Source organism: Scyliorhinus canicula, chromosome 18, assembly GCF_902713615.1.
Source record: "Scyliorhinus canicula chromosome 18, sScyCan1.1, whole genome shotgun sequence".
NCBI lineage: Eukaryota > Metazoa > Chordata > Chondrichthyes > Carcharhiniformes > Scyliorhinidae > Scyliorhinus > Scyliorhinus canicula.
In genome coordinates this window covers 117,408,492-117,436,249 of record NC_052163.1, presented here as the reverse complement: position 1 = coordinate 117,436,249, position 27,758 = coordinate 117,408,492, and the positions used below count along the sequence as shown (strand labels likewise).

The 27,758-nt window shown below is 51.4% G+C and overlaps 1 protein-coding gene across 6 annotated transcripts in view; it reads left to right on the top strand.

Moving 5' to 3' along the window:
• Nucleotides 1-27,758, top strand: part of LOC119953186 (rho guanine nucleotide exchange factor 18-like) — a 257,696-nt gene that overhangs the window by 144,341 nt on the left and 85,597 nt on the right. For 5 of the 6 annotated variants that reach the window (XM_038777166.1, XM_038777168.1, XM_038777167.1 and 2 more), the window contains exons 8-11: nt 1,299-1,322; nt 3,303-3,383; nt 5,182-5,284; nt 6,828-6,978. In XM_038777166.1, coding sequence (XP_038633094.1) covers nt 1,299-1,322; nt 3,303-3,383; nt 5,182-5,284; nt 6,828-6,978 — 359 coding nt within the window. The remainder of the gene's footprint in view (nt 1-1,298; nt 1,323-3,302; nt 3,384-5,181; nt 5,285-6,827; nt 6,979-27,758) is intronic. The other variant, XM_038777165.1, reaches the window with a different exon arrangement.

The following is a 27,758-nucleotide window of genomic DNA, read 5'->3' as shown; positions in this document are numbered from 1 at the left end:
GTCAGCCGGCCAGTTCACCGAAAGTTCAATGGCTAATAGGCTGGCTCTGTTGTGAGTATATTAAATTGTTGGAACCGCTATTCTAATCCTACAAGCACGTGTCCGTAGAATTGTTGGTTCCAACACTCCCCTCTCCCAATATGCCCCTCTCTTACAATGATTCACCCTCCCCAATGGAACCCCTTCCCACAGGGTCATGAGGAAAGTTAGATAGACCCCCCCCCCCCCCGCTTCCTGGCCAGAACAGATCTTCTTCTCAAATGGTTAAACTTCCACTGACAGATGTATCATCCTCTCAACAATAACACCCTCCCACCTTCCTTTTTCTGTCTGCCCATTTGCCTCTTGCTCATCTCTTTAACACCGCGACGTTTTGATGTTCAGAACTGACTCGGGGCCAGGCAAGGAGGCTGTAAATTTCCAAAGAAGAGTCATATTGGACTGGAAACGTTCACTCTGTTTCTCGCTCCGCAGATGTTGCCGGGCCTGCTGAGTGTTTCCAGCATTTTCTGTTTTTATGATGTAATGTTTTTCACGTTGGCTTCAGTGGTGATGAAAAGTCATTGAAAAGCCTTAATAAACCCGACAGCCGACACCCCCAAACTATGAGTTGCCGACGTGAGATTCACGTGGGAGATCATCGAATCAGTGAATCCCTGCAATGCAGAAGGAGGCCATTCGACCCATCAAGTCTGCACCAGCCCTCTGATAGAACACCCAATCTAGGCCCACTGCCCCACCCCATCCCCGCAACCCCGTTACCCCACCTAACCTTTGGACACTAAGGGCGGGAGGAAACCGGAGCACCCGGAGGAAACCCACGCAGACACGGGGTGAAAGTGCAAACTCAGCGCAGTCACCCGAGGCTGGAATTGAACCCGGGTCACTGGCGCTGTGAGGCAGCAGTGCTAACCACTGTGCCACCGTGCCGCCCATCATGAGTGAAATGAGGAACAGGTGAGCGTGGTCCGACTTCCCAAAGCAGCCCCCCCACCCCTCGCCCTCTCCCATTGAGGTTTTCTTCACCTCATTCCTGGGTCCTCTGTGGACTAATCGATAAGAGCTTGATCACTGTGATTAGCCAACAAATCCATTGTCTACCAGGATGGCAGAGGCTGATCTATTAGGACCAGCTGTTTCAACATTCCATTGGCAAGTATTGAAAAATGAAGCAGTTATTAGATTTGGCGTGACAGCGTCTTTGACCCTTACGTCCCGGAGGGTAGGCAGAGCTGCCGTAAGAATGATTCAGTCAATCGCTAATTCTGTTTCCAATCTTTCCACCCTCCCCACCCCAGACAATGCAACGGGGCAGAGAACAGGTGAGCAGGTCCCAACGTGCGTCCCACTCCTCATGTAGCTTTTGCGATCCCGTTCCCTGCCAACGCTGATGTGCTCTTGTTTTGTCCTTGGTTGTTCTGTTTTTCAGCCAACGTTCTGCCTTTTCCCTCAGTCATAGGATTAGTTCGAGGGACTTGCACCCTTTTATAGCGTCTCCCGCAACTTCAGCGAATCAAATCGAGATCAGTATTGTGTCGGGAAGCCCAGCAACCAATTTGTGCACAGCAAGCTGCCACAAATACCAATGGGATAAATACTCGATAATCGGTGTCGATTGTGGGATAAATATTGGCCAAGACACCAGGGAAAACCATGGGGCTCAATCCTCCAGCCCTTTCCTTCTCCCAGTCCCGGCAATGTTGACCCCCGACACAGGTTCTCCGATGGCGGCATGGTTGAGGAATGTAAACCAGCATCAATTTTGGCAGGACTGGAAGATCCCGCCGGTGGGCGATGGTGAGCCGCCTCCATTGCGGGAAATCCCTTTGTTGTGGGGGGGGGGGCTGGAAAATGCAGCTCATGCCCTCCTTCAGAATAATGGGATCTTTCATGTCCACCTGAGAGGGTGGAGAGAACCTCCCTTTGTAATCCTGTCTGGCCCTTGACACTAGTGTCAGCCTGGATGTTGTCTTTGTGTCTCTGGATTGGGACTTGAACTCACAGCCTCCCCCCCGTGTAAAGTTTGAGAATGTTACCCAATGAGCCATGACTGTCACTTACTTGAACCATGTGGTAGTATGGCTAGAGGTATTACAGTAACTAGCAATGCCAAGACACCATTGGTGGAGAAGGCTCGCTGCTCATTGGCCCAATGGTATGTAACACTAGTCACCCATTGGTTAGAGCTGTAAGGTAGCTCCGCCCTGTAAGGCGGGGTATAAGAGCCCGTGTGTTCCCCACAGCTTCCTTTAAAACTTGTCCATTAAATTGATGCACTATCAATTGACCACAGAAGCGAAGTTGTGGTCCGAACTGAAGGCTTTAATAGACAAGATGTTTCCCCAGCAGCTCCGGTACAGAAAGGAAGCTGCGGGGAACACATGGGCTCTTGTACCCCGCCTTACAGGGTGGAGCTACCTTACAACTCTAGCCAATGGGTGACTACTGTTACATACCATTGGGCCAATGAGCAGCGAGCCTTCTCCACCAATGGTGTCTCGGCATTGCTAGTTACCGTAATACCTCTAGTCATACTACCACAAACCATTCATCTGATACTCCGTAATAATGTCTATCATCTGAAGAACGGCTACTTGGGTGAGATGCCCAAGGTGAAGGAGCAGGATTCAAACCCCCAGCGTGAGTTAGTGTCTTCAAGAAGGAGACGAGTATCAGGAAATCTTCAATAAATCAATTTTCGCGAAAATCAATGACGAAAAGATAACATGGAGCGATGGTGTAGATTTGGCCCCATATGTACATAGTGTCCTTTGTATTTGGAGTGGGTTAGTAAGGACAGTATGTCGAAGTGCAGATTCTAACCTGACTGTGGTAGCTCATGGAAGCCAGCCCCTCTGCCTTGCCCCATGCTCGATGTGGAAGCCAGCCCCTCTGCCTTGCCCCATGCTCGATGTGGAAGGAAGCCCCTCTGCCTTGCCCCATGCTCGATGTGGAAGGAAGCCCCTCAAGCTATTTAACCACATGTCTCTTTCTCCAATGGGTTTCTCTGTCCCTTTGTCCCTCGTGGACAGTGGCTAATTACATTACCTTTACCTCAATGCATTCATTTACCGAGCTTACATATAACACATATATTCTTCCCTGTGAACCCACTCCTGCACAGTTGCTCAGATCCTGTACCCAAAGCTATGGCGAGTTTCCAATTCCTGCTCTGGAACCAGCTTTTTGTGTATCTTTCTGCAGTAGAACTGTGTGATTTTGGAGGCACTTTTGAAAGGAATCCTGTCACCTGTGGCTATTGTGTGTGTGTGCCTTGTCCTGATTGGTCATTCTCTCCACAGTGTCAGAACAGCGTCAGGATCTGGCAAGATGCCTCGTTCCGCCTCCCCGCATGACCTCACCTGGATGGAATTTCTCGCAGAGTAGGTTTCCAGAACCGTGTTGTCGCTTCTCGTGATCTTCTACGCTATTTTGAAAATGACATAGCGTCATATAGGTGGGCGCGATTTAGTGGGAAAAAAAGAGGCCCGTTTTGGGCATGTTTAGCGAGGTGTTTCCCAGCGCTGGCAGCGCAGAGAACGATCCCGCTATTAAACAGGACTTGTTTTATTGGGGCTTCGGCGAAGAAGGGCCTGCTAAGGTCGCACTTAGCTTCATTTCCTACACTGACCAGCTGAGCTGTGCCCGTCAGTACAGGAAGAGATCAGTGCGCTATTTTAAAATGCCGCCTTGATCTCCCGAAACCCCACTGTGTCCTCCAGCCCCCCACACCCCACCTCATAAGGGCAGGGCACCCCTTGGCCCGATGCCCAGCATGGGCAACCTATCCACCGGGCACCTTGGCACTGCCAGGCTGGCAGTTCCTAGGTGGCACCAGGAGTGCCAGGGTACCACCCTGCCCTGAGGCCGACCAGCTTTAATATGCAAATCTGGCTCCGCCCAGTGAGGGCGGGACGAGCCATATGATCGCAGCCAGGGTTTACAAACATAGAACATACAATGCAGAAGGAGGCCATTCGGCACATCGAGCTTGCACGTAAGCCCTCACTTCCACCCTGTCCCCGTAACCCACTAACCGCTCCCAACCTTTTTTGGACAAAAGGGCAGTTTAACATGGCCAATCCACCTAACCTGCACGTCTTTGGACTTGTGGGAGGAAACTGGAGCACCCGGAGGAAATCCACGCAGACACGGGGAGAACGTGCAGACTCCGCACAGACAGTGACCCAGCGGGGAATCGAACCTGGGACCCTGGCGCTGTGAAGCTACAGTGCTAGCCACTTGTGCTACTGTGCTGCCCTGGGCTGGTCCGTGACAGTTTTCAAGCTCCACAAGAGCCTCCTCCCAACCCTTCTTCGTCTCGCCCTAATCAGCGGATCCTTCTATTCCTTTGCCCTTGTGCGTCTTCCCATTCCCCCCAGGCAGGTGTTCCCCATTGCTGTGTAAGTGGCTGGCAGATTGCCAGGGCATCCGGGGAACCTGCCTGATCTTCCATCCATTCAAGCGAATACATTCCTGGACCCAGGAGAGCCGAGGAACAAATTGGCCAAAATTCCTACCCGCGATCCGTTGGAAAGTAAACTCGAGGAGTAGGTGATGAACGAGCGGACAACCCACTATCGTCCATTCTACATTATCACCAAAAGTTAAAATATCCTCTTGAGAGCTTATTTATAAAAGGAAGGAATAGCAGATTGCATTTATACAGGCTCCCCTCATGACCTTGCGATGTCCCAAAACTCTTCAGAAAAGAGGAAGCACCTTTGACGAGCAGTCAACTGTTGCAACGTAGGAAATGGGGGAGGCAATTTGTTCATGGCAAGCGGCCACATAAACAGCAATGTGATAATGACCCCAGGTAACCCCTGTTGGTGAGGTGGTTTGCAAGATAGATCTTGGCCAGGGCGCAGGGGAGAACTATTCAAAACAGTTCATTAACCTGAGAGGGTCTCAGTTTGGCATCTCAGGAGAGAAATTGGAACTTGGGGCTTAAGCTTAACTCCGATGCTCAGTGATTTAATGGGCATCTCCCAGAGCAGTAACTAGGGGAGGAAAATTAAGTCAGCTACAACCAGTAATTTTAAGGAAAATTTACTTACATTTGGGACAATGGTTTTGCAGTCTTTCTTGAAGAATGTCTCTCATTCCAACACGACGTAACAAATTGCCTGTTAAGACTGATTGTGAAAATTGGCAACTTTCTTTTCCTTCTGTTTAAAGAAAGGAGGGTGATGAGAAATGTGACAGACCTGAGAAAGGGACGAAAGTGAAGAGGACATTAAGTTCCCTCAAGAACAGAGTGACCGGCTCCTTTAAGGATAAGGTAAGGAGGGCTGTTTATTTTCTTGTCAAATGTGACAGGAGGGAGGTGGCTGAATGACGGGTGCGAGAGTAGAGATTTGTCCGTCTTGGACAGAAAATGGGGGGTTGGATGGCTCCTCATTATATTGGCAGGAATGGGGGGGGGCATGGTAGCACAGTGGTTAGCACTGTTGCTTCACAGTGCCAGGGTCCCAGGTTCGATTCCTGGCTTGGGTCACTGTCTGTGCGGAGTTCTCCCCGTGTCTGCATGGGTTTCCTCCGGGTGCTCCGGTTTCCTCCCACAGTCCAAAGGTGGGCAGGTTAGGTGGATTGGCCATGCTAAATTGCCCTTAGTGACCAAAAAAGTTGGGTAGGGTTACGAGGATCGCGTGGAGGTGTGGGCTTGGGTGGGGTGCTCTTTCCAAGGACCGGTGCAGACTCGATGGGCCGAATGGCCTCCTTCTGCACTGTGAATTCTATGATTCTAAATAAAAAATAGGTGCATCCTCAGAGCCCAGCCCACTTAAACACGTAACCAGGTAAAAGTCAGATGGGTACTACCCAGGGGAGTACACCCGAGCTCTGTACCTGCCAAGAGGAATTGTACCCAAGTTGTGGACTGAGTCCATGTGAGATGCCGATCTGCCAAAAATAATAATTTTAAAAATTTTATTTTTTTTAAATAAATTTAGAGTACCCAATTAATTTTTTCCAATAGAGGGGCAATTTAGTGTGGCCAATCCACCTACCCTGCATATCTTTGGGTTGTGGGCATGAGACCCACATAAACACGGGGAGAATGTGCAAACTCCACATGGATAGTGACCCAGAGCTGGGATCGAACCTGAGACTTCGGCGCCGTGAGGCAGCAGTGCTAACCACCCACTGCGCCACCGTGCTGCTCTGCCAATAATAGTAATAATCATAATAATCTTTATTAAAATCACAAGTAGGCTTACCTTAACACTGCAATGAAGTTACAGTGAAAATCCCCTAGTCGCCACATTCCGCCGCCTGTTCGGGTACACGGAGGGAAAATTCAGAATGTCCAATTCACCCAACAGCACGTCTTTCGGGACTTGTGGGAGGAAACCGGAGCACCCGGAGGAAACCCACTCAGACACGGGGAGGACACGCAGATTCCACACAGACAGTGACCCAAGCCAGGAATCGAACCTGGGACCCTGGCGCTGTGAAGCAGCTGTGCTAACCACTGTGCTACTATGCGCCCTCAAAAAGGTCCTCACGATACGGCTAGTCATTGGTGACTAGCAGCCTGTACAGGGGCAACGTCAGGAAGCACTTTGTCACACAAAGCGCAGCGGAAATCTGAAACTCTCTCCCTCTAAAAAAAACTGTGGGGTTAATCGGGAAATGTCAAAAATCAGATTATTAGAATGTGGGGATTAAGTGTTCCGGAAGCAAGGGGGGTAAATGCGGTGAAGGTACAGATCAGGCATTGAAAAGTGGGATAGGCTCGAGTGGGGCTGAATGGCTGCCTCCTGTTTCTTTGATTCTTTGAAGTGAACCATTTTTTCCCCCCGTTATCTCCTTCCCTTCCCCAGGGTAAGACCAAAGAGAAAGAGAAGGAAAGTCCGAAAGAAAAGCGAAAGTGTAACAATGGCCACCAGTTGGTGCCAGGGACGTTTTCCAGCTCTACCAGCTGTTCCCTGTGTAGCAAGCCGCTGAGTGGTAAAACCGGTTATCAGTGTATGAGTGAGTATCACCGCCACGCTGCTTTGCACGCTTGCCTCAATCCACCCTGCTCACACACACCACACACACACTCTGGCTCCAGGTGGAGTAAATCCCCGTCGATTCCTCCAGTCAACATTTGCAGTGAAGCAGCCAAAAGCGAGTCTCGTGCTTTCGAAATGGAGTTGGAAGGGTGGGGGAGTGGGTTTGGGGGGTGGGGTGGAGGAGCAGCGGAACGGGCTCCAGACTACGAGCCTTCGTAGATGCCATCAGGGGGAACCTAGACAGGCACCCAAGGAAGGAAGGGATTGAAGGGTATGTCGAGGGCATGAGATGCAGGAAGAGGAGGTGGAGGCCCACATGGGGCACAAGCTGACATGGGCCAGCTGTGCAGTCTGGTCTGTTTCTGTGTTTTGAACATACTATAACACTGGAATGATACCAGAGGTGAGGAATTTTGGTTATGTCAGTGTTGTGTGAAGCTTCTTCATGCAGCATAAGCTGCTTCCTTGATGTATACTCTGACAAAGGAAGGTTCAGACTCGGAGATAGGTTTAACACATTTATTGAACAGTTAACAATTCTCCTACTTGAGTTCGACTCTCCTGCTAATCTAACTATAGTAACTTGATCTAACTAACCAGTCTGCTCTAAGCCATGTGGTGGGTGTGATGCTTCCTGATCTGCCCCTGTCTCTCTGAGTGTCGCCTATGGAAAGAGAAAGAGCATGTGTGCCCTGTCCTTTTATATGGGTTGCCCCCTTGTGGTAGTGTCACCTCTGGGTGTCTTGACTGCCCATTGGTCGTGTCCTATCTTACTGACCTATTGGTTGAATGTCTGTGTTCCATGATATCTCTGGTGCTCCCTCTAGTGTTTACTCAGTCCTAGTGTATCTACATTAACCCCTTGTGTATTTACAGTGATGCATATCACCACAGTCGGGAGACTGGAGACACTGCGATTGTTGTCCTTTGAACTTGAACAGAGGAGGTGCGGGGGAAATTTAACAGGGGCGTTTAAACATTCGAGGGGTTTTGATAGAGGAGATGAGAAGAAACTATTTCCTCTGGGGAGAGGGTTAGGATCCAGATTACACAGTTGTAAGGCCAGTGATCAATGAACCTGAGAGGAGTGGATATTTTTTTTGAATGCGCAGTGAGTTGGTATGATCTTGAATGCACTCCATTGGAAGCAGATTTAAATTTTCAAAAGGGATTTGGATAAATACTTGAAAAATTGTAGTGCAGTGGGAAAAGAATGAAGGAGCTTATTCAAAGTGCCAGCATTGAACTGATGGGCTGAATGGTCTGCTTCTATATTGCAGCATTCTATCGTCCCATGAAGCAAGGTGGGAGGAGCCTCGCATTCAGCACGAATATCAGCATAGATCAGTTGGGCCGAATGGCCTGCTTATTGATGTACTATCAATTACGATGAGACGAGAGTAGAGAGTAATCGAGGCTTTATTACGCAGAAATGTGGAGCCTCCCGCAGCTGTTGCCGAAATGGCTGCAGCTCGGTGAGCCCACACATTTATACTCCGCATACTGGGCGGAGCCAGCAGGCAGGGATCTACCCCGGTAGCTGTAGTACAGGGGCCTTACCGTAATACCCTCATATGCAGTATATAATACAAAGTGGTGACTACCACGCTTATGTGCAGTTCATTCTATTACTGCCACCCCATCCCCTCTCTTGGCAGGTTCGCTGGTCGCGAAATGGTCGGAGCTGTTGTCAAACAATGGAAACAGCAGTTGGGATGGTGTAGTTAACTCCAGCTCTTTCGGGGTCAGGGCGGGACAGAGAGGGCAGGGGGCAAATCAGCCAGGGCTCCCAATCCTGACCAGCATCTCGTCTTTCTCACTGTGAGCGCCGCGTGCAAGGAACAGGTTTGCTTATGGTCTCCTCCACAGTTGAATAACTTTGCCCGTAACGTTGTGCAATCTGAGGATTAGTTTCAGTATTTCTAGTGATGAGTTTCATTCTGCTGACTTAGGGAGCTGGGAAGTAACATCCCAGAATTACTTCTGATACTGGCCACAGTTTCATTGTCTTTCCTCAGGAATTAGTATCGCTGGCAATTGGGGAGGGTGGTGCAACAGCAAATAGATCGGGTGTACGTTTGGGTACATTGACCTTTTCTCATTTCTATGACTATTTTCCCTGCTGTGAGAGAGGGAATCCTTATAATAAATATCGCAATTGCCATTAAAACAGTTGATGTCACAATCATTGCGAAAAGGTAGAATTTTCTATCAAAATATCCTGGATGTTTGATAATGTTCAAAGGTAATTCAGTAGATTCAAAGGGTGGGGTGCTCTTTCCGGGGGCCGGGACAGACCGGAGGGGCCGAGTGGCCTCTTTCTGCATTGTAAATTCTATGATTCTATGAAGTCTCTCTGGCAACTGTCTGAGGTTCACCTGCAATGATTCCAATCTTGGTGGCGTATTTCACATCGACATGGGGGCAGCACGGTAGCACAAGTGGCTAGCACTGTAGCTTCACAGCGCCAGGGTCCCAGATTCGATTCCCCGCTGAGCCACTGTCTGTGCGGAGTCTGCACGTTCTCCCCATGTCTGTGTGGGTTTCCTCCGGGTGCTCTGGTTTCCTCCCACAGTCCAAAGACGTGCAGGTTAGGTGGATTGGCCATGATAAATTTCCCTGAGTGACCGAAAAAGTTATGAGGGGTTATTGGGTTACAGGGATAGGGTGGAAGTGAGGGCTTAAGTGGGTCGGTGCAGACTCGATGGGCCGAATGGTCTCCTTCTGCGCTGCATGTTCTATGTTCTATGAGCTTCTGACCACATTTCATCCAGACCATCTACTGCCATCCTCGTACCATTGCCCGATTCCATCCCTGCTTCAGCTTACCCGAGGCTGAAACCCACATCCTTGCCTCTGTTACCTCTAGTCTTGGCTATTCTAATACATTCTGACCCGCATCCTCCACAGATTTGAGTCCAGGCTAAAACTAGCACCAAGTTCCTCTCACCCACCACGCTTGTGCTCACTGACCCACGTTGACTCCCATTCCAGCAACGCCTCGGTTTTAAACTTATCACCCTTGTGTTCAAGTCCCTCCGTGACCTTTCATCTCCCTACCTCCTTCTCCTTCTCCAGTCCTCGAACCGTCTGAGATCTCTGCTCTCTTCCACCCTTGAGCATCCCTGATTTTAATTGTTCTACCTTCATCTGCCTGGGCCCGAAACTCTAGAATTCCTCCCCTATACCTCCTCTTCTACCTCTCCCTCCTCCTTGAAGATGCTGCTTACAACCTACCTCTTTGACCCAAGACATTGGTCACCTGTCCTAATATGTCCTGACGCGACTCAGTGGCACATTCTGTGTGAAGCACCTTGAGATGTAATAAATTCCTTAAGGGCAGCACGGTAGCATGGTGGTTAGCATAAATGCTTCACAGCTCCAGGGTCCCAGGTTCAGTTCCCGGCTGGGTCACTGTCTGTGCGGAGTCTGCACGTCCTCCCCCTGTGTGCGTGGGTTTCCTCCGGGTGCTCCGGTTTCCTCCCACAGTCCAAAGATGTGCGGGTTAGGTGGATTGGCCATGCTAAATTGCCTGTAGTGTGCTAAAAAGTAAGGTTAAAGGGGGGGTTGTTGGGTTACGGGTATAGGGTGGATACGTGGGTTTGAGAAGGGTGATCGTTGCTCGGCACAACATTGAGGGCCGAAGGGCCTGTTCTGTGCTGTACTGTTCTATAAAATGTTTGACTCCATTAAAGGCACTACCAAAATGCAACTTGCTGTTGTCGTCACGTAAACAGTGATCAAAATTGGAATGGATGTTTGAGAAGGACAGAGGAGGCAATGATTTAATAAAAACTGTGTTTGTTGACAATGCTGCCCTCGCGCGATTGTGCGCCCGGCCGCCATCTTTATTGGGCGACAACGTGCAGCAGGGCACTTGCGCGGTCATCGCTGGTATCACAGCCTTGACAGCATTGAGTTAACACTTTTAACAATCCCCTCCGTCCACAGCTCACCCCAAAACGCACAGACGAGGCTGGAAAAGAGCAGGTGGTCACTGGGACCCACTCTGTCTGTCCATCCTCACCCCCTCCAATCCCCTCATAAGACCAAGGTGGACGCCCCAATTGATCTCCCCGTGGGACTCAAGGATTACGAGCTCCCCCTAGTGGGTGGAGGCTCATCAGCTGGGGCTGGTAAAACATCGCCTGATAAAAGCCGGCCTGCATGGGGACCGGTGACCAGTGGTCGCGATTAGGTAAAATAACACGTTACATTGGTGTCTTTTTAGAAGTTTATTAAAAGATGAAGTGGCTGTGGAGAGAGAGAGAGAAAGCAGGAAAGGCAGAGACAGAGATAGGGAAATGCCCCCCCCCCCCACACACACCCCAACACTGCAGGGCCCCTGGAAGCTTGGAATTGCTTGCAATTGCAGATGAACCATTTCAATAGCTCAGAGGGACGGTCGACCTAGTTATGCTTTTTCTCACCTGGTATAAATCATTTGGGGCTACGTGGGCGATGAAATAGGATTCCTTAATAAAAGCTTGAAGAATGCCGAAGAAAGCTGTTCTCGTTTACAAGGGTGGATTGTGTCTCCTGAAAAGGGCGTGATTGGGTTCTGTGCATGCGCTGACCGATAACGGTGGCCCTCTTGCACCACCATCTAGTATTCGCAGGAAATACAGCTGGGATTTTCTGACCCCGCCCATCGCCGGGATCTTCCGGTACCGCTCAGTCAATGGACCTTTGATTGGCTGCCGTACCCCCCCATGATGGGTCCTGCTACAGAGAGACTGGAAAATCCCAGCCACGGGGTTTCATAGAATGTACAGTGCAGAAGGAGGTCATTCGGCCCATCGAGTCTGCACCGGCCCTTACAAAGAGCACTCCACTCAAGCCCACGTCTCCATCCTATCCCTGTAACCCAGTAACCCTCACGTAACCTTTTTGGACACTAAGGGCAATTTAGCATGGCCAATCCACCTAACCTGCAAAGGAAACCAGAGCACCCGGAGGAAACCCACGCAGACACGGGAAGAACATGCAGACTCCGCACAGACAGTGAGCCAAGCCGGGAATCGTCAGTGGATTATTTCTGGTTGGATGGGTTGAAGAGCTTCCCTCGACTGTTTCTATTCCCTCGACTGTAAATCTATCACAGGCCACACACTGTTCCGCTTCTTGGTCCGTGGGAGGTTAGTTCGAGAATCTGGGCTGGCACAATGTGTGACCCTCCCCAATTTTCGGGACTTGCATATTCGGAGCCTGTGATTTCCTAATCCGCCTTTTGCTGCCATCGCTAAGGAAGAATTCTTATTTATTTGTTATTTTTCCCTTTGTTATTGTAACAACCCTCACAAGACCGATGGGGACGCCCCGATTGATCTCCCCGTGGGACTCATGGATTATGAGCTCCCCCTAGTGGGTGGCTGCCCCTAGTGGGTGGAGGACCACGAGCTAGGGCTCGTAAAAAAAAAAATCGCCTGATAAAAGCCGGCCTGCACGGGGACCGGCGAGATCAGCGGTCTCGATTAGGACTTTGGGACTCTAAGCCGCGTTGCATCCTTTACTTTTGTTGTCGAAATAAACTTCTTTTGGATTTACCTTCTCCGTCCTCCTGAGCTCCTATACAAGCGACGAGGAAAATAACGGCTGCGCTCCTGGACGTCCTGACTGCAACGGGATTCCCCAGCACGGGAACGAGGTCAGCAAAACTTTAAAAGCCGCTTTGCGGAATGTTAGAGGCCTTTGACGCAGGCGTGGGAGACTGGACCCAGTCTTCCGAATCGATGCGGTATTCCCTCCAGGCAAATGGTATTGTTGGAGATGACCAGCAATAGGTAATACTCCTGACTTACTGCGGGATCCAACATTCAGAGTAATTGAGAGCCTCACCTAACTGACGGCCCCGGACTTGAGAATCTTCAGTGAACTCATGGAACTTGCTGCGAATCATTACAACCCGAAGTCATTGGTAATAATGCAGAGATACAGCTTTAATACGGCCAACAGAACCCCTAGGGCATCGGTTGCCGCATTTCTGATGCACCTTCACAGGTTAGCTGAGCATTGTGACTTTGGCCCATCCCTCCCTGAGATGTTGAGAGATCGCTTGGTGTGTGGCATAAACAATATGGCGACCCCAAGGAAGCTGTTAAAGTAACTGACCTTGGGTCTAAATAGGTCATAGAATGGCTGGAGAACTTGGGTATTATACGCCCCGTCCAGTTCGCAGAGTGGCCAGTGCCAGTGGTCCGCACGCTGAAGCCAGACAAGTCCATTCGCTTGTGTGGTGGTTACAAAATGACAGTCAGCAGGGCCTCCTGCTTAGACAGGTACTCCATGCCACGTGCAGACGACCTATACACAAAGTTAGCTGGGTGCCACTCATTCACAAAGCTGGTCATGAGGTATTATTACCTCCAGCTGGGGTTAAACACGATATCTAGAAAATACGTCACTGCCAACACCCATGGAGGGCTGTACAGGTACACCGAGCTTCCGTTCGGGGTGTTATTGGCATGTGCAATTTTCCAGCGCGTGATGGAAAACATCCTCCAAGGCTCCCCTGGGTGGCTGTCTAACTGGATGATGTACTTATTACAGGAGCCAATGAGAAGGAACCTAGAAGAAACTGGGCCACCTAAAAGAGGTCCTCCGATGGTTTGTTGACATGGGTATCTGCCTGAAAAGGGGAAGTGTGTCTTCTGGGTGAAAGAAGTCACATACATGGGGTACGGTGTCGATAAGGACACGTTGCACCCAATGGAGGTAAATGCCTGGACCATCAAAGGTGCCTTGACACCTGAGAGCATGCCAGAGCTGAGCTCCTTCCTCAGGGCTTGTCAACTATTACAAAAGGTTGATCCCGAACCTGGCAGGCGCCCCTACACACGCTTGTAAAAAAGAACCAGAAACGGGTGTGGAAAGCGCTGCAGGTGGAAACATTTCGCAGGCTGAAGCGGCAACTGCTATCTTCAAAACTGTTGACACATTACGAACCTTCAAAGCTGCATGTCCTCGCGTGTGACGCTTCTCCATACGGCATTGGTGCAGTGTTGTCCCATTGCTGGGATGATGGGACGGAAAGGCTTATGTGTTCGGAACTCTGGCTTACGCGGAGTGCCGCTGTGCGCAGATTGGAAAGGAAGGACTGGCCGTGATTTTTGCAGTTAAGAAATGTCATCGGTACGTCTATGGCCGTCATTTTACTGTAATCACGGACCACAAACCCTTACTCGGCTTGACCAAGGAGGATACAATGATACCGCCAATAGTTGCAGCTGGGATCCAGTGCTGGGCTTTGCAGTGGGCGGCATACAAATACAGATTTGAATATCGTCCAGGCACACAGATTGCGCACGCGGATGCCCTTAGCTGACCCCCACTTAGCATGCCCTTACCCAAAAGGACCCTATGTTGGCAGAATTGTACCACGCCACCTTACATGGCGGATTGCAGGGAAAGTTCCAGAGGATCTGTGGGCCCATGTGACAAAACAGCAGGAGCTCAGTGTGGAGGGCGACATCACCCTATGGGGAGCCCGCATGATTATCCCTCGGCCAGGTCAGAGAACCATCGCGCAGGACTTGCATAGCGGACACCTGGGGGCTTCCAAGATGAACATGCTCGCTAGCAGTTACATGTGGTGGCCAGGGCTCGACGGTGACATCAAACGAATGGTACAGCAGTGTGCAGCTTGCCAGGAGCATCAGAAACTACCTCCATCAACCTCGCTCCACCCTCGGGAGTGGCCAGGGCACCCACGGGTGCGTTTGCACTCCGACTTCACGTGGCCCTTCTTGATGTCAATGTTTCTGCTCCTGATCAATGCCCACTCAAAGTAGACGTACGTGCACAGAAAGTCTTCTACCACTTTGCGAGCCACCGTGCAAAAGTCGTGTCGGTCCTTCAGCACCCAAGGGATTCCAGAGATGCTTGTCGCTGACAATGGTGCCCTCTTTTTCCAGTGAAGAAATTCACCACTTTATGCGCAATAATTGAGTGAAACAAATCTGAATTGTCCCATATCACCCACCTTCCAATGGTCTGGCAGAACGGGCCATCCAGGCATTTAAATGGGGCCTGAAAAACCAGAGTGCAGAGTCTGCTGGCACAAAGCGAGACAGTTCCTGTTTGCTCACCAGACCACACCACAGGATACAACGCCAGCAGAGTTGCTGATGGGATGACACCTCCAGACCCGCCTAACTTTGACGTTCCCGAACTTTGGCGGGAAGATGGAAAAGAAGCAGCGTCTCCAGAATAGGTATCCCGACCATCTAATGCGTGGCAGAGCATTTAATCCTGGGGGGTGCGGTCCAGTGAATTAAAGAGACCATGATGGAGAGAACGGGGGCGAATCCCGTGCACGGTCAAGATTGGAGAACAGACTTTGCGAAAACACGTGGAGCACCTCAAAGGCAGGGAGCCTGCCCCAGGGAGAACTGCGTCGGATCAGTCAGTGCCTTGCCCCCCCCCCCGTCCCCCATCCTTGAATAAAGGTGCATTTCCCACCAGGGACCTGTGCCTAGGCCAGCAGGACGTGGACGACTTAGCATCTGACATGGGCATTGAATACTCAGTACTCTTGGAGGACATTGTGGTCAGAGGCAGTCCTCCCACAAGTACCCTCGGTGTTAGGCACGAAAATGATGCTCCCCGACATGATGCACTCCCTCTGACCCAACCCCCCAGCTTCTAGACGCACAGCCACTGGCAAAACGGCGAAGAAGACCTCCCACTGCAACTAGCTGCAGGGAACTTCTGGACATTTAGTGAGAGGGATGTAATAATCCTAACAAGACCCATGGCAACACCCGAAATGATGTCCCCATGGGCTGATGCCTGATGAAAGCCAGCCGGTCTGGGACCGGTGGGTTCAGTAGCCCTGAGCGGGACTTGTGAGCCATGTTGCGGCCTTTACTTTTGTTGTCGAATTAAACTTCTTTCGGATTTACCTTCTTGGGCCTCCTGAGATTTTATAGATCCCTGGTCAATAATGTGGCTTTTACATTTGGGATTGCGTGTCTGTGTTTCAATAACTGTTCGCCCCCCACACAGCAAGGACTGAGTGCCCGGCAATGTTGGTTGCTCGCTGTGCCCGGTAAGCCACCGAAGCTCTATTTCCACCATCACAGGCTCCATGACCAGTGGCCACACCGCCGTCTCACCACCTTCCTGTCACCGCACCTCCAGCATCCTGCAGCTATGTCACCGCCGTAACAACGGAGGTGAACTTGTGCTCAGCGAACTTGTGCTCAGTGAACCCCCGCAATGAACAATGTGACAATGATCACCAAATCGTTGTGGTGCAGAAGAAGGCCATTTGGCCCTTCCTGCCTGCACTAGCAGGCCAGATAATATTTTGGTTGGTGTTGATTTGAGGGATGGATATTGGCCAGGCCACCAGGCAACATGTACTTGCTCTTCTTCAAAATAGCACCATGGGGTGCTTTACTTTTCATCTGAAAGAGTTTGAAAATGAAAATGAAAATCGCTTATTGTCACAAGTAGGCTTCAAATGAAGTTACTGTGAAAAGCCCCTAGTCGCCACGTTCCGGCGCCTGTTTGGGGAGGCTGGTAGGGGAATTGAACCGTGTAGCTGGCCTGCCTGGGTCTGCTTTCAAAGCCAGCGATTTAGCCCAGTGTGCTAAACCAGCAAACATTCTAAAGCTTGCGCAGGGACCCTCAATTTAACATCTTACCTAAAAGCAGGTACTGTGTGGGCGTGTCAACCTAGATTTGTGCTCAGGTCTCTGGAGTGGGACTTGACCCCACGACCTTCTGACTTGGAGGTGAGGGCGTTACCCATCGCGCCACAACCGGCGCCCTAATCACTCCTGCACTCTGACCTTCACCCCCCCCCCCCTCCCCCCCCGAGACCGGTTCCACATCTCAAACCTTCAGCAGAAAACTGGTGAGAGACAAAATCCAGACTCGTCATCTATCATCGAGCAGACACAACCTTGTGCAAAACATTTACATCTCCAGTGGCGTGATAAACAGTTGGCTCTGATATATGGGCCCCCAGCCCTGCCTCAAACTGGCTGATGTTTCAACAACATTAAACATTCAAACTCAGCCTGTCCTCTCAGGGTGTCAAGACACTGGATTAAATTGTCCAGATTCAGCTGCCCGAGCCGATCAGTGTTTTTATTTCTTCGACAAGCTGAAAATGTGTCTGTGTCTGTCTGCGTGTGTCTGTGTGTGTGTGTGCTGGCCTGTCTGTCTATCTCTCTATTAATAGCGTGATTCTGTCCTCAATCACCTCCCTTCTCCTGTCACTGCTCTGGTTTTACCGCATTGGGATGCTTCATCACTGTCTGTGAGGAGTCTGCACATTCTCCCCATGTCTACGTGGGTTTCCTCCGGGTGCTCCGGTTTCCTCCCACAATCCAAAAATGTGCAGGTTAGGTGGATTGGCCATGATAAATTGCCCTTAGTGTCCAAAATTGCCCTGAGTGTTGGGTGGGGTTTCTGGGCTATTGGGATAGGGTGGAGGTGTGGACTTTGGGTAGGGCGCTCTTGCCAGGAGCCGGTGCAGACTCGATGGGCCGAATGGCCTCCTTCTGCACTGCAAGTTCCATGTAAATTCTATGAAATCATACTTAAGGTGCTCTATAAACACAAGTTGTTGTTTTGTTGTTTCCATCTTAAACCTGCCCGTGAATTACAGACCCCAATCTGACTGAAAGTTAGGCTCGCAGGCCAGACCCATGTTCTCTGCTAACGCTGCCAGCCACGAGGAGGTTTACGGAAGAGAATTGGGGTGACCTGACCTCTCATCCTTCCTGCACTGTGAATTCCAAAGCAACTCCCCTTTACCTGTTGCCTCTCTCATTCTGGCTGCCTTAACTCTCCCCTTCCCCCAGCTCCCTCCCTTTGAGCAAAGTAGCGGCAGCAGATATTCAAGTAATGACACCAGCTCCCAGTGTTTTGAATACCCGGTGTGGTGGTATAACTAGGAGGTTTACGGTACCTGTCTGCCATTGGTGCAGACCACTCGCTGCCCATTGGCTCAGGTCGGTCATGTGCCTCTCTGTTGATTGGTTGAGGCTAGTCATGTGACTGCTCACCCATTGGCCGAGAGGCAAGTAGTCCCGCCTATGAGGCGGGGTATAAGAACCCGTAGGACCCGGCAATCGGCCTGTCTCTGTAAGTCAACTGCCAGGCACACAACTAGTTGATTAAAGCCTGATATTTGGAACTTCTTCACGACTCGAGTCCAATTGATGGTACATCAATTTAATCAACTAGAATTTTGAAATGGAGCTTCGGATCAAACCAGACTGCCTCCGCATCAGCCCGCATGCTACAAACGCATCAGCAACTTTTAAACATTGGCTGCCGTGCTTCAACAGCTACTTCTCCACCACAGGGAGCCAACCCACCAAGGAGCAGAAACTCCACATCCTCCACTCGTGCGTGGGCACCGCCATCTACTCGATGATTGAGGATGAACAAGACTATGACGCGGCCATGGACCTTCTGAAAGGACATTTTCTCAGGCATGTTCACCAAGTCTACGCACGGCATTTCCTGGCTACAAGGCAGCAGTTCCCCGGTGAGTCCCTTGATGAATTTTATCGGGCCCTCGTTGTCTTGGGGAGAAATTGTGCCTGCTCGCAAGTTACTGTGGCAGAACATATGGAACTGTTAATTCGGGATGCCTTCGTTGCAGGCATGCAACCTTCTGCAATACGCCAGCGACTATTAGAAAAAGACACTTTAAGCCTCGCTGAGGCATGGACCCTCGCATCCTCCCTGGAGGTTGCCGACCGAAACGCCCGTGCATATGCCCCCGGCCGCGCGGCAGCCCCTTGGGCAATGTGGCACGCAACCCCCCTGTACCCTGCCGACTCCGACCCCCCCAGGCCTGTGCTGCGGGGCGCCCCGATAACTCACAGGGCCCCGCTGTTACTTCTGCGGCCTGGCCAAGCACCCCCGCCCGTGCTGTCCGGCCCGCTCCGCAGTATGTAAGAGCTGCGGCAAGAAAGGTCACTATTCAGTGGCCTGTCAATCAAAGTCGGTCGCCGCTGTTCCGCGCAGCGACCACGGATCGACCCCCCCCCGCGCTCCTCCAGGGCCCCGCGCGACACACAGGCCTCTCTGCCCCCGCTCCTGGCCACCACGAGTGACCCACGGACGCCGCCATTTTGCGTCGCGGACGCCATGTGTGGGTCCCGGGCGCCGCCATCTTGGGGCCCCGACCCCACGTGCGGCCAACGGGCGCCGCCATTTTGGACCAATGCAGAGGACCCCACCAGCGGCTACTCCGCAAGCGAAGACGACCCAGACCTCCTGCCATGACTCGCTGCAGTGACTCTCGACCAGTCGCGAACACGCACGCTCTCCACGGCGACGACACAGATACTTCTCAATGGACACGAAACGAGCTGCCTACTAGACTCCGGGAGCACAGAGAGTTTTGTCCACCCCGATACGGTAAGACGCTGTGCGTTCCCCATTCACCCGGTCAAGCATAAGATAGCTCTAGCCTCAGGTTCGCACTCCGTCCACATCACCGGGTGCTGCGTAGCGGACCTCACGGTCCAGGGGAGGGTTTTTAAAAATGACAAACTCCTCGTACTCCCCCGCCTCTGCGCACCGGCACTCTTAGGACTGGATTTCCAGTGCAACCTGCAGAGCTTGACTTTTAAATTCGGCGGCCCTATTCCACCCCTTACTGTCTGCAGCCTCGCGTCCCTCAAAGTGGACCCCCCTTCCTTGTTTGTGAACCTCACCCCGGATTGCAAACCCGTCGCCACTAGGAGCAGACGATACAGTGCCCAGGACCGGACCTTCATCAGGTCCGAGGTCCAGAGGCTACTAAAGGAAGGAGTCATCAAGGCCAGCAACAGTCCCTGGCGAGCCCAAGTGCTGGTAGTTCGGACTGGGAAGAAAAACCGACTGGTCATCAACTACAGCCAGACCATCAACAGGTTTACGCAGCTGAACGCGTACCCTCTCCCTCGTATTTCTGACCTGGTTAACAGGATCGCGAAGTACAAAGTCTTCTCCACGGTGGACCTTAAGTCTGCCTATCGGGGCAGCACGGTGGCATAGTGGTTAGCATTGCTGCCTACGGCGCTGAGGACCCGGGTTCTAATCCCGGCCCTGGGTCACTGTCCGTGTGGAGTTTGCACATTCTCCCCGTGTCTACGTGGGTTTCGCCCCCACAACCCAAAGTTGTGCAGGATAGGTGAATTGGCCACGCTAAATTGCCTCTTAATTGGAAAAAATAATTGGGTACTCCAAATTTTTTTTAAAAGAAAAAAAAAGTCTGCCTATCACCGGCTTCCCATCCGCGCGGGTGAACGCAAGTACACCGCGTTCGAGGCAGATGGGCGCCTCTATCACTTTCTAAGGGTTCCATTCGGTGTCACAAATGGGGTCTCGGTCTTCCAACGGGAGATGGACCGAATGGTTGACCAATACGGTTCATGGGCGACCTTCCCGTATCTTGATAACATCACCACCTGCGGCCACGACCAGTAGGATGACATCAACCTCCAAAAATTCCTCCATACCGCAAAACTCCTTAACCTCACATATAATAAGGATAAGTGCGTGTTTCGCACCGACCGTCTAGCCATCCTCGGCTACATAGTGCGTAACGGTGTGATAGGCCCCGATCCTGAACGCATGCGCCCCCTGATGGAACTCCCTCTCCCCAACTCCCTCAAATCCCTTAAACGCTGTCTGGGCTTCTTCTCTTATTACGCCCAGTGGGTCCCGAACTACGCCGACAAAGCCCACCCCCTCATCCAATCCAACACTTTTCCACTGTCGATGGAGGCCCGCCAGGCCTTTAGCCGCATCAAAGCGGATATCGCAAAGGCCACGATGCGTGCTATCGACGAGTCCCTCCCATTCCAGGTTGAGAGCGACGCGTCTGACGTAGCTCTGGCGGCCACCCTCAACCAAGCGGGCAGACCCGTAGCCTTCTTCTCCCGTGGCCTTCTTCACCCGGACCCTCCACGCTTCCGAACTCCGCCATTCCTCGATGGAAAAGGAGGCACAGGCCATAGTTGAAGCTGTGCGATACTGGAGGCACTATCTGGCCGGCAGGAGGTTCACCCTCCTCACAGACCAGCGGTCAGTGGCCTTCATGTTCGATAATGCACAGAGGGGCAAGATCAAGAACGACAAGATCTTGCGATGGCGGATCGAGTTGTCCACGTACAACTACGATATCTTGCATTGTCCTGGGAAGTTCAACGAGCCTCCTGATGCCCTGTCCCGCGGTACCTGCGCCCACGCGCAGATTGACCGCCTCCGCACATCTGCCATCCAGGGGTAGCCCGCTTCTATCACTTTATCAAGACCCGCAACCTGCCCTACTCCATTGAGGAGGTCAGGACCGTGACCAGGGATTGCCACATTTGCACAGAGTGCAAACCGCACTTCTACCGCCCCGAGCAAGCGCATCTGGTAAAGGCGTCCCGCCCTTTTGAACGTCTTAGTATGGACTTTAAGGGTCCCCTCCCCTCCAATAACCGCAACACCTACTTCTTAAGTGTGATTGACGAGTACTCCCGCTTCCCTTTCGCCATCCCCTGCCCTGACATGACCACGACAACAGTCATCAAGGCCCTCCTCTCCATTTTCTCCCTGTTCGGCTACCCCGCGTACATACACAGCGACCGGGGGTCCTCCTTTATGAGCGACAAACTGCGTCAATTCCTGCTCAGCAGGACGACCAGTTATAACCCTCGGGGTAACGGGCAGGTCGAGCGGGAGAATGGCACAGTCTGGAAGACCGTCCTACTGGCCCTACAGTCCAGAGATCTCCCTATCTCCCACTGGCAAGAGGTCATCCCCGATGCTCTCCATTCAATTCGGTCTCTCCTCTGCACTGCCACAAACCAAACGCCTCATAAACGTCATGTTTTCCCGAGGAAGTCGTCCTCCGGATCCCCACGCCCGACGTGGCTGGCCACACCCGGGCCCATCTTGCTCCGGAAGCATGTGCGGGTGCACAAGTCCGACTCGTTGGTGGAACGAGTCCAGTTACTCCACGCTAACCCGCAGTACACGTACGTGGAGTATCCCGACGGTCGGCAGGACACGGTCTCCCTTTGAGACCTGGCACCCGCCAGCATGCGGCCCCAACCCCCCACATCAACACCCTCCGCCCAGTCCCCCCTCCCCCCCGGCGCCCCCGCAACCCAGTGCGCAGGAACCCCCACCCCCGGCCAGAGCTTCGCTAGCATCAACCAAGGGTACGGACACAGGATCACGACCGCCACTCCCGGAGTCAAAGACGGCCACCGGCCCAACGTCACCGGCACCGCCGCGACGGTCCAGCAGAACATCGAGGGCGCCCGACAGACTGATCGCGTCGATCTGATATTCCACTGGACTTTTATCGGACTCCTTGTGTCATTCAGAGTTCCAATGTACAAGTTGCACATTTGTTTTTGTTTCTTTTCTATTTGTGTAGTTTATTACCGTTCATTGTATCTGCACAGTCGTCGCGAGCCAATGGGCAGCCGCCATTTACCTCGGTACACCTCGTTCTCTCTAGTCATACCACCAGTCCAACAGCCCCTCCCCCTTCTTACTCCTGCTCCCCCCCCCCCCGGCTTCTTTCTCCACAGGGGGTGAGTGTGGTGGTATAACTAGGAGGTTTACGGTACCTATTTGCCATTGGTGCAGAGCACTCGCTGCCCATTGGCTCAGGTCGGTCATGTGCCTCTCTGCTGATTGGTTGATGCTAGTCATGTGACTGCTCACCCATTGGCCGAGAGGCAAGTAGTCCCGCCTACGAGGCCGGGTATAAGAACCCGTAGGACCCGGCAGTTGGCCTTTCTCTGTAAGTCGACTGCTGGGCACACAACTAGTTGATTAAAGCCTGATATATGGAACTTCTTCACGACTCGAGTCCAATTGATGGTACATCACCCGGTTGCTGAAAATTAGGGATATTTAAATTCTGACACGAGAGGAACGTTCACACACATTGCATCTCCCTCTGCTGGCGCTGTTATTAAAACCAGTTTCATTGAATGAGCTGCAGCTGCAAACTTCTCCAAATGTATTCAGACCACAGACTTCACTCCTTTTTATTCTAAAATTGTTTGTGCGCTGGTAAGGTTTTTCTTAATGGTTTTTCAAGTCTGGCTCCAGTGCTTGCCAGCATTTTCTCACCCTTTTCAGCTTCTACATTTTCAGGCTATTAAGTCCACTAAAGCAGGCCAGCATTTATTGCCCGTCCCTAATTGCCCTGGAGACGGTGATGGGTGAGCTGCCTTCTTGAACCGCTGCAGCCCATGTGGTGTAGGGAGGGAGTTCCAAGATTGGATTGGATTGGATTTGTTTATTGCCACGTGTACCGAGGTACAGTGAAAAGTATTTTTCTGCGAGCAGCTCAACAGATCATTAAGTACATGGGAAGAAAAGGGAATAAAATAAACTTTTGACAGTGAAGGAGCAGCTGATATAGTTTCAAGTCAGGATGGTGAGTGGCCTGGAGGGGATCTTCCTGTTGGTGGAGTTCCCATGCATCTGGTGCTCTTGTCCTTCAAGGTGGTAGCAATCATGGGTTTGGGAGGTGCTGCCAAAGGAGCCTTGGTGAGTTCTTGCAACGTATTTTGTAGATGGTCCACACGGCTGCTACTGTGTGTCAGTGGTGGAAGGAGTGAATGTTTGTGGAAGGGATGCCAGGCAAGTGGGCTGCTTTGTCCTGGATGGTGTTGAGCTAATTGAGTGTTGCTGGAGCTGCGCTCATCCAGGCAAGCGGAGAATATTCCATTGCAATCCTGACTTGTACCTTGTTGCTGGAGGACAGGCTTTGGGGAGTCAGAATGTGAGTTACTCTCTGAAGAATTTCCGAACTCTGACCTCCTCTTGTAGCCGCAGTATTTATCTGGCTCATCCAGTTCAGTTTCTAGTCAACGATAACCCCAGGATGTTAATAGTGGGGAATTCAGCAATGGTAATGCCCTTATCATGGGTTGGTGGTTGGATTCTCTCTTGTTGGAGATGATCATTGCCTGGCACTTGTGTGACATGAATGTTACTTGCCACTTGTCAGCCCAAACCTGATATAATGCAGATCTTGGACATGGACTCCTTCAGTATCTGAGGAGTGACGGATGGTGCTGGACATTGAACTTCCAACCTTATGATGGAAAGAATGTTACTGCAGAAACAGCTGAAGATGGTGGGGCCTAGGACTCTACCCTGAGGAACTCATACAGTGATGTCCGGGAACTGAAATGATTGATTTCCACCAACCACAACCATCTATCTTTGTGCTGGATGTGACTCCAACCAAGTGAGGGTTCCCCCCCAAATCCCATTGATTCCAGTTTTGTTAGGGCTCCTTGATTCCAGACGTGGTCAAATGCTACCTTGATGTCAAGGGCAGTCACTCTCTCCTCACCTCTGAAGTTCAACTCTTTTGTCCATGTTTGAACCAAGGCTGTAATGAGGTCGGGAGCTGGGTGGTCCAGGCTGATCACAAACTGAACGTCAGTGAGCAGGTTATTGTTAAGCAAGTGCCAATTGACAGCGCTGTTAATGATTCCTTCTATCACTTTACTGATGGTCTAGGGTAGTCTGATGGAGCAGTAATTGGCCAGGTTGGATTTGTCCTGTTTCTTGTGTACAGGACCTCCCTGGTCATTTTGCCACATTTACGGGTAGATGCCAGTGTTGTAGCTGTACTGAAACATCTTGGCTCGGGGTGCGGCAAGTTCTGGAGCACAAGCCTTCGGTACTATTGCCGGAACATTGTCAGGGTCCGTAGATTTAGCAGTATCCAGTGCCTTCAGCCATTTCTTGACATCGTGTGATGTGAATTGAATTGGCTAAAGACTGACATCTGGAATGCTGGTGACCTCCGGAGGAGCCCGAGATAGATCATCCACTCAGCACTTCTGGTTGAAGATTATTGAAAATGCCTTGCCTTCGTCACAGCTGTGCTGAGCTCCCCATCATTGAGGATGGGGATATTTGTGGAGCCTCTTCCTCCAGTGAGTTGTTTAATTGTCCACCACCATTCACGACTGGATGTGGCAGGACTGCAGAGCTTAGATCTGATCTGCTTGTTGTGGAATCAGTTAGAGTTATCTAATGCTTGCTGCTTATGCTGTTTGGCACGCAAGTCGTCATGTCTTGTAGCTTCATCGACATCTCAGTTTTAGGTATGCCTGGCGCTCCTCCAGACATGCCATCCTGTTCTCTTCATTGGGTAAAAAACGTCACTCCCGTGACCCCTGGTAGAAAGTGCAAATGTGTGATCCTTGGATGAGGGTAGGTGACAGCCCCTATTTGAAGTGGTGCAGTCACTACACCCTGCACCGTCTCACGTGAGAACAATTCAGGTTAGGCATCATTGGACTAAGCACCCAAAACAAACCAGGGCTGTCGATCTAAAAATACAAAGTAAAAAGGACTTCATTTAACTTTTGTTTAATCAACAAAAATCTAAAATACGGAAAAATTTTAATATACCAGGGAAAAACATATATCCAGGGAAATTTGTAAATATATCCCGGGCGGCACGGTGGCACAGTAGTTAGCACTGCTGCCTCTCAGTGCCAGGGACCCGGGTTCAATTCTGGCCATGACTCACTGTCTGTGTGAAGTTTGCACTTTCTCCCCGTGTCTGCGTGGGTTTTCCCTCCGGGTGCTCCAGTTTCCTCCCACAGTCCAAAGATGTGCAAGTTAGATGGAATGGCCATCTTGTATTGCTCCTTAGTGTCCAAAAAGATGTGTAGGTTAGATGAAGGGGTTAATGGGATAGAGCGGGGGAGTGAAGTACACTTTCAGAGGGTCAGTGCAGACTCCATGGGCCGAATGGCCTCCTTTTCCACTGTAGGGATTCTCTGAAAGATAGTGGGCGCAATTCTCCGCACTCACGACGGTGCGGAGAATAGCGGGGTTCGTAAAATTTTACGGCCACGCTAGTCTGACGCCCTCCGCTATTCTCCCCCCCCCCCCCCACGCCCGACTCCCGATACGAATCGCTGCCGCCGTTTTTTTACGGCCAGCAGCAATTCTCAGCTGGCCGATGGGCCGAGTTCCAAGCCCTTTACGGCTGTTTTTACGAACAGCAAACACACCTGGTCTGGCCGTTCGTAAAAACGGCCGTAAAGTGCCGATTTTTAAAACCATGGCACCGATTGGCACGGCAGTACCACGGCCGTGCCAAGGGTGCCATGGGCCCGCGATCGGTGGGCACCGATCGCGGGCAGCGGGTCCGATACCCGCGCACTCTTTGTCCTTCCGCGCCCCGCTGTATCACTTCGCGGGGCGGCTGAGGGGCATCATGTGACGCGTCAGCCGGCGCAATCTCTGGCAAGCGGGCTTAACGAAATTCGTTAAGCCCGCGATGCCGGAGTTTACGGCGGCGGCATGCTAGCCCCGACCGGGGACCAGAATCGGTTCCCGGTCGGGGAGGGGGAGGCTGTCGTCAAACCCGCCCGGATTTGACGCCAGCCTTACGATTTCTCCCTCTCTGGGAGAATCGCGCCCAGTGTATCTGTGAAATGTATTGTATCTAAGAAAATTGAACATTTTTTTTTTAAATAAAGAAAGGTGTAGGTAGACATAATTTTGTTTTTATTACAGTGGCATCAACAGTGGCTAAGTTTCAAAAGAAGCTTTAAAATCCTTTGGGTGTTTTCAGTAGTGCTATTGAACGGCACTATGTAAATGTAAGTAAATCCTGCAAAAGCTGTAGGTTGAAATAATCTGCAATGAAAATCGAGAATGTTGAAGATATTCAGCCGGTGGATAGATTGTTATCATATAAATGGAAGTCTTTCCTAAGAGGCAAGGGAAAGAAGGTTCACTCGACTGGTTCTTGGGAGCGGGGTAGTCCTATGAGGACAGATTGAGTAGACTAGGCCCATATTCTCTGGAGTTCAGAAGAATGGAGCTGATGAAACATGCAGGGCGCGATGTAACGGCCACGCTGCGCCAGAAAAGCAGTTCGCGCGGCGTGGCCGATGAAAGCCAGATTCCTGGGATCTATCCGGCTTGCCACGCTTTGCGAGATCCGACGCGATCTCACGAGACGTTGCGATGTAAATCCCACCCATTGTGGGCGGGATCACTTTATGGGAAATCTACATATTAAAGCAAGACAGCTAGTCTCACTTTAATATGCAGATTCCTGAGGTACCTGAGGCTTTGGGATTCATCCTCTTCGCCTTAGATACCTCGGCTGAGCGGTGTGCAGCATTGGCCTTCACAAATGGGACGGCCCATTACCCGACCCTCCGCTGCAGCAGTCGCCCGGGCCATCTTCAAATTCATCTGGAGATCCAAGATAGACCGTGTCCGAAGGGACACCATGTACAAATCTCTGGATAATGGAGGGAGGAATGTACCCAATGTCTCCCTCATCCTGATGGCCACCTTTGTGTGCAGCTGGATCAAGCGTGGACCCCCTGTATGCAAACACCAAGTGTCACTACATACTGAGGTTCTACCTGTCTCTGGTGTTACGAAGGATGGGCCTGGCCTCATTGCCGCGGAACGCTCCGAGTAGTTGGACTGTGCCGTACCACCTGCCCCTCGTGGAAATGTTTTTCAAGCGAAACACCTTTGATCACAAAGCAATGAAGCAGTGGTCAGCACGCAGTGTCCTCGAGGCCCTCAGGGAAAAGGAGACTGTGGAGGATGATGGCTGGTTCCCTGACCAAACTGTCAGAGTCATCTGGCAGAACACTTCATCACCAGAACTTTCAAACAAGCACCAAGACCTAGCTTGGCTGGTGGTGAGAAGGGCCCTCCCTGTCAGATCCTTCATGTACACCCGAAGGCTCAGCACCGTTGCACGCTGCCCTCGGAGTG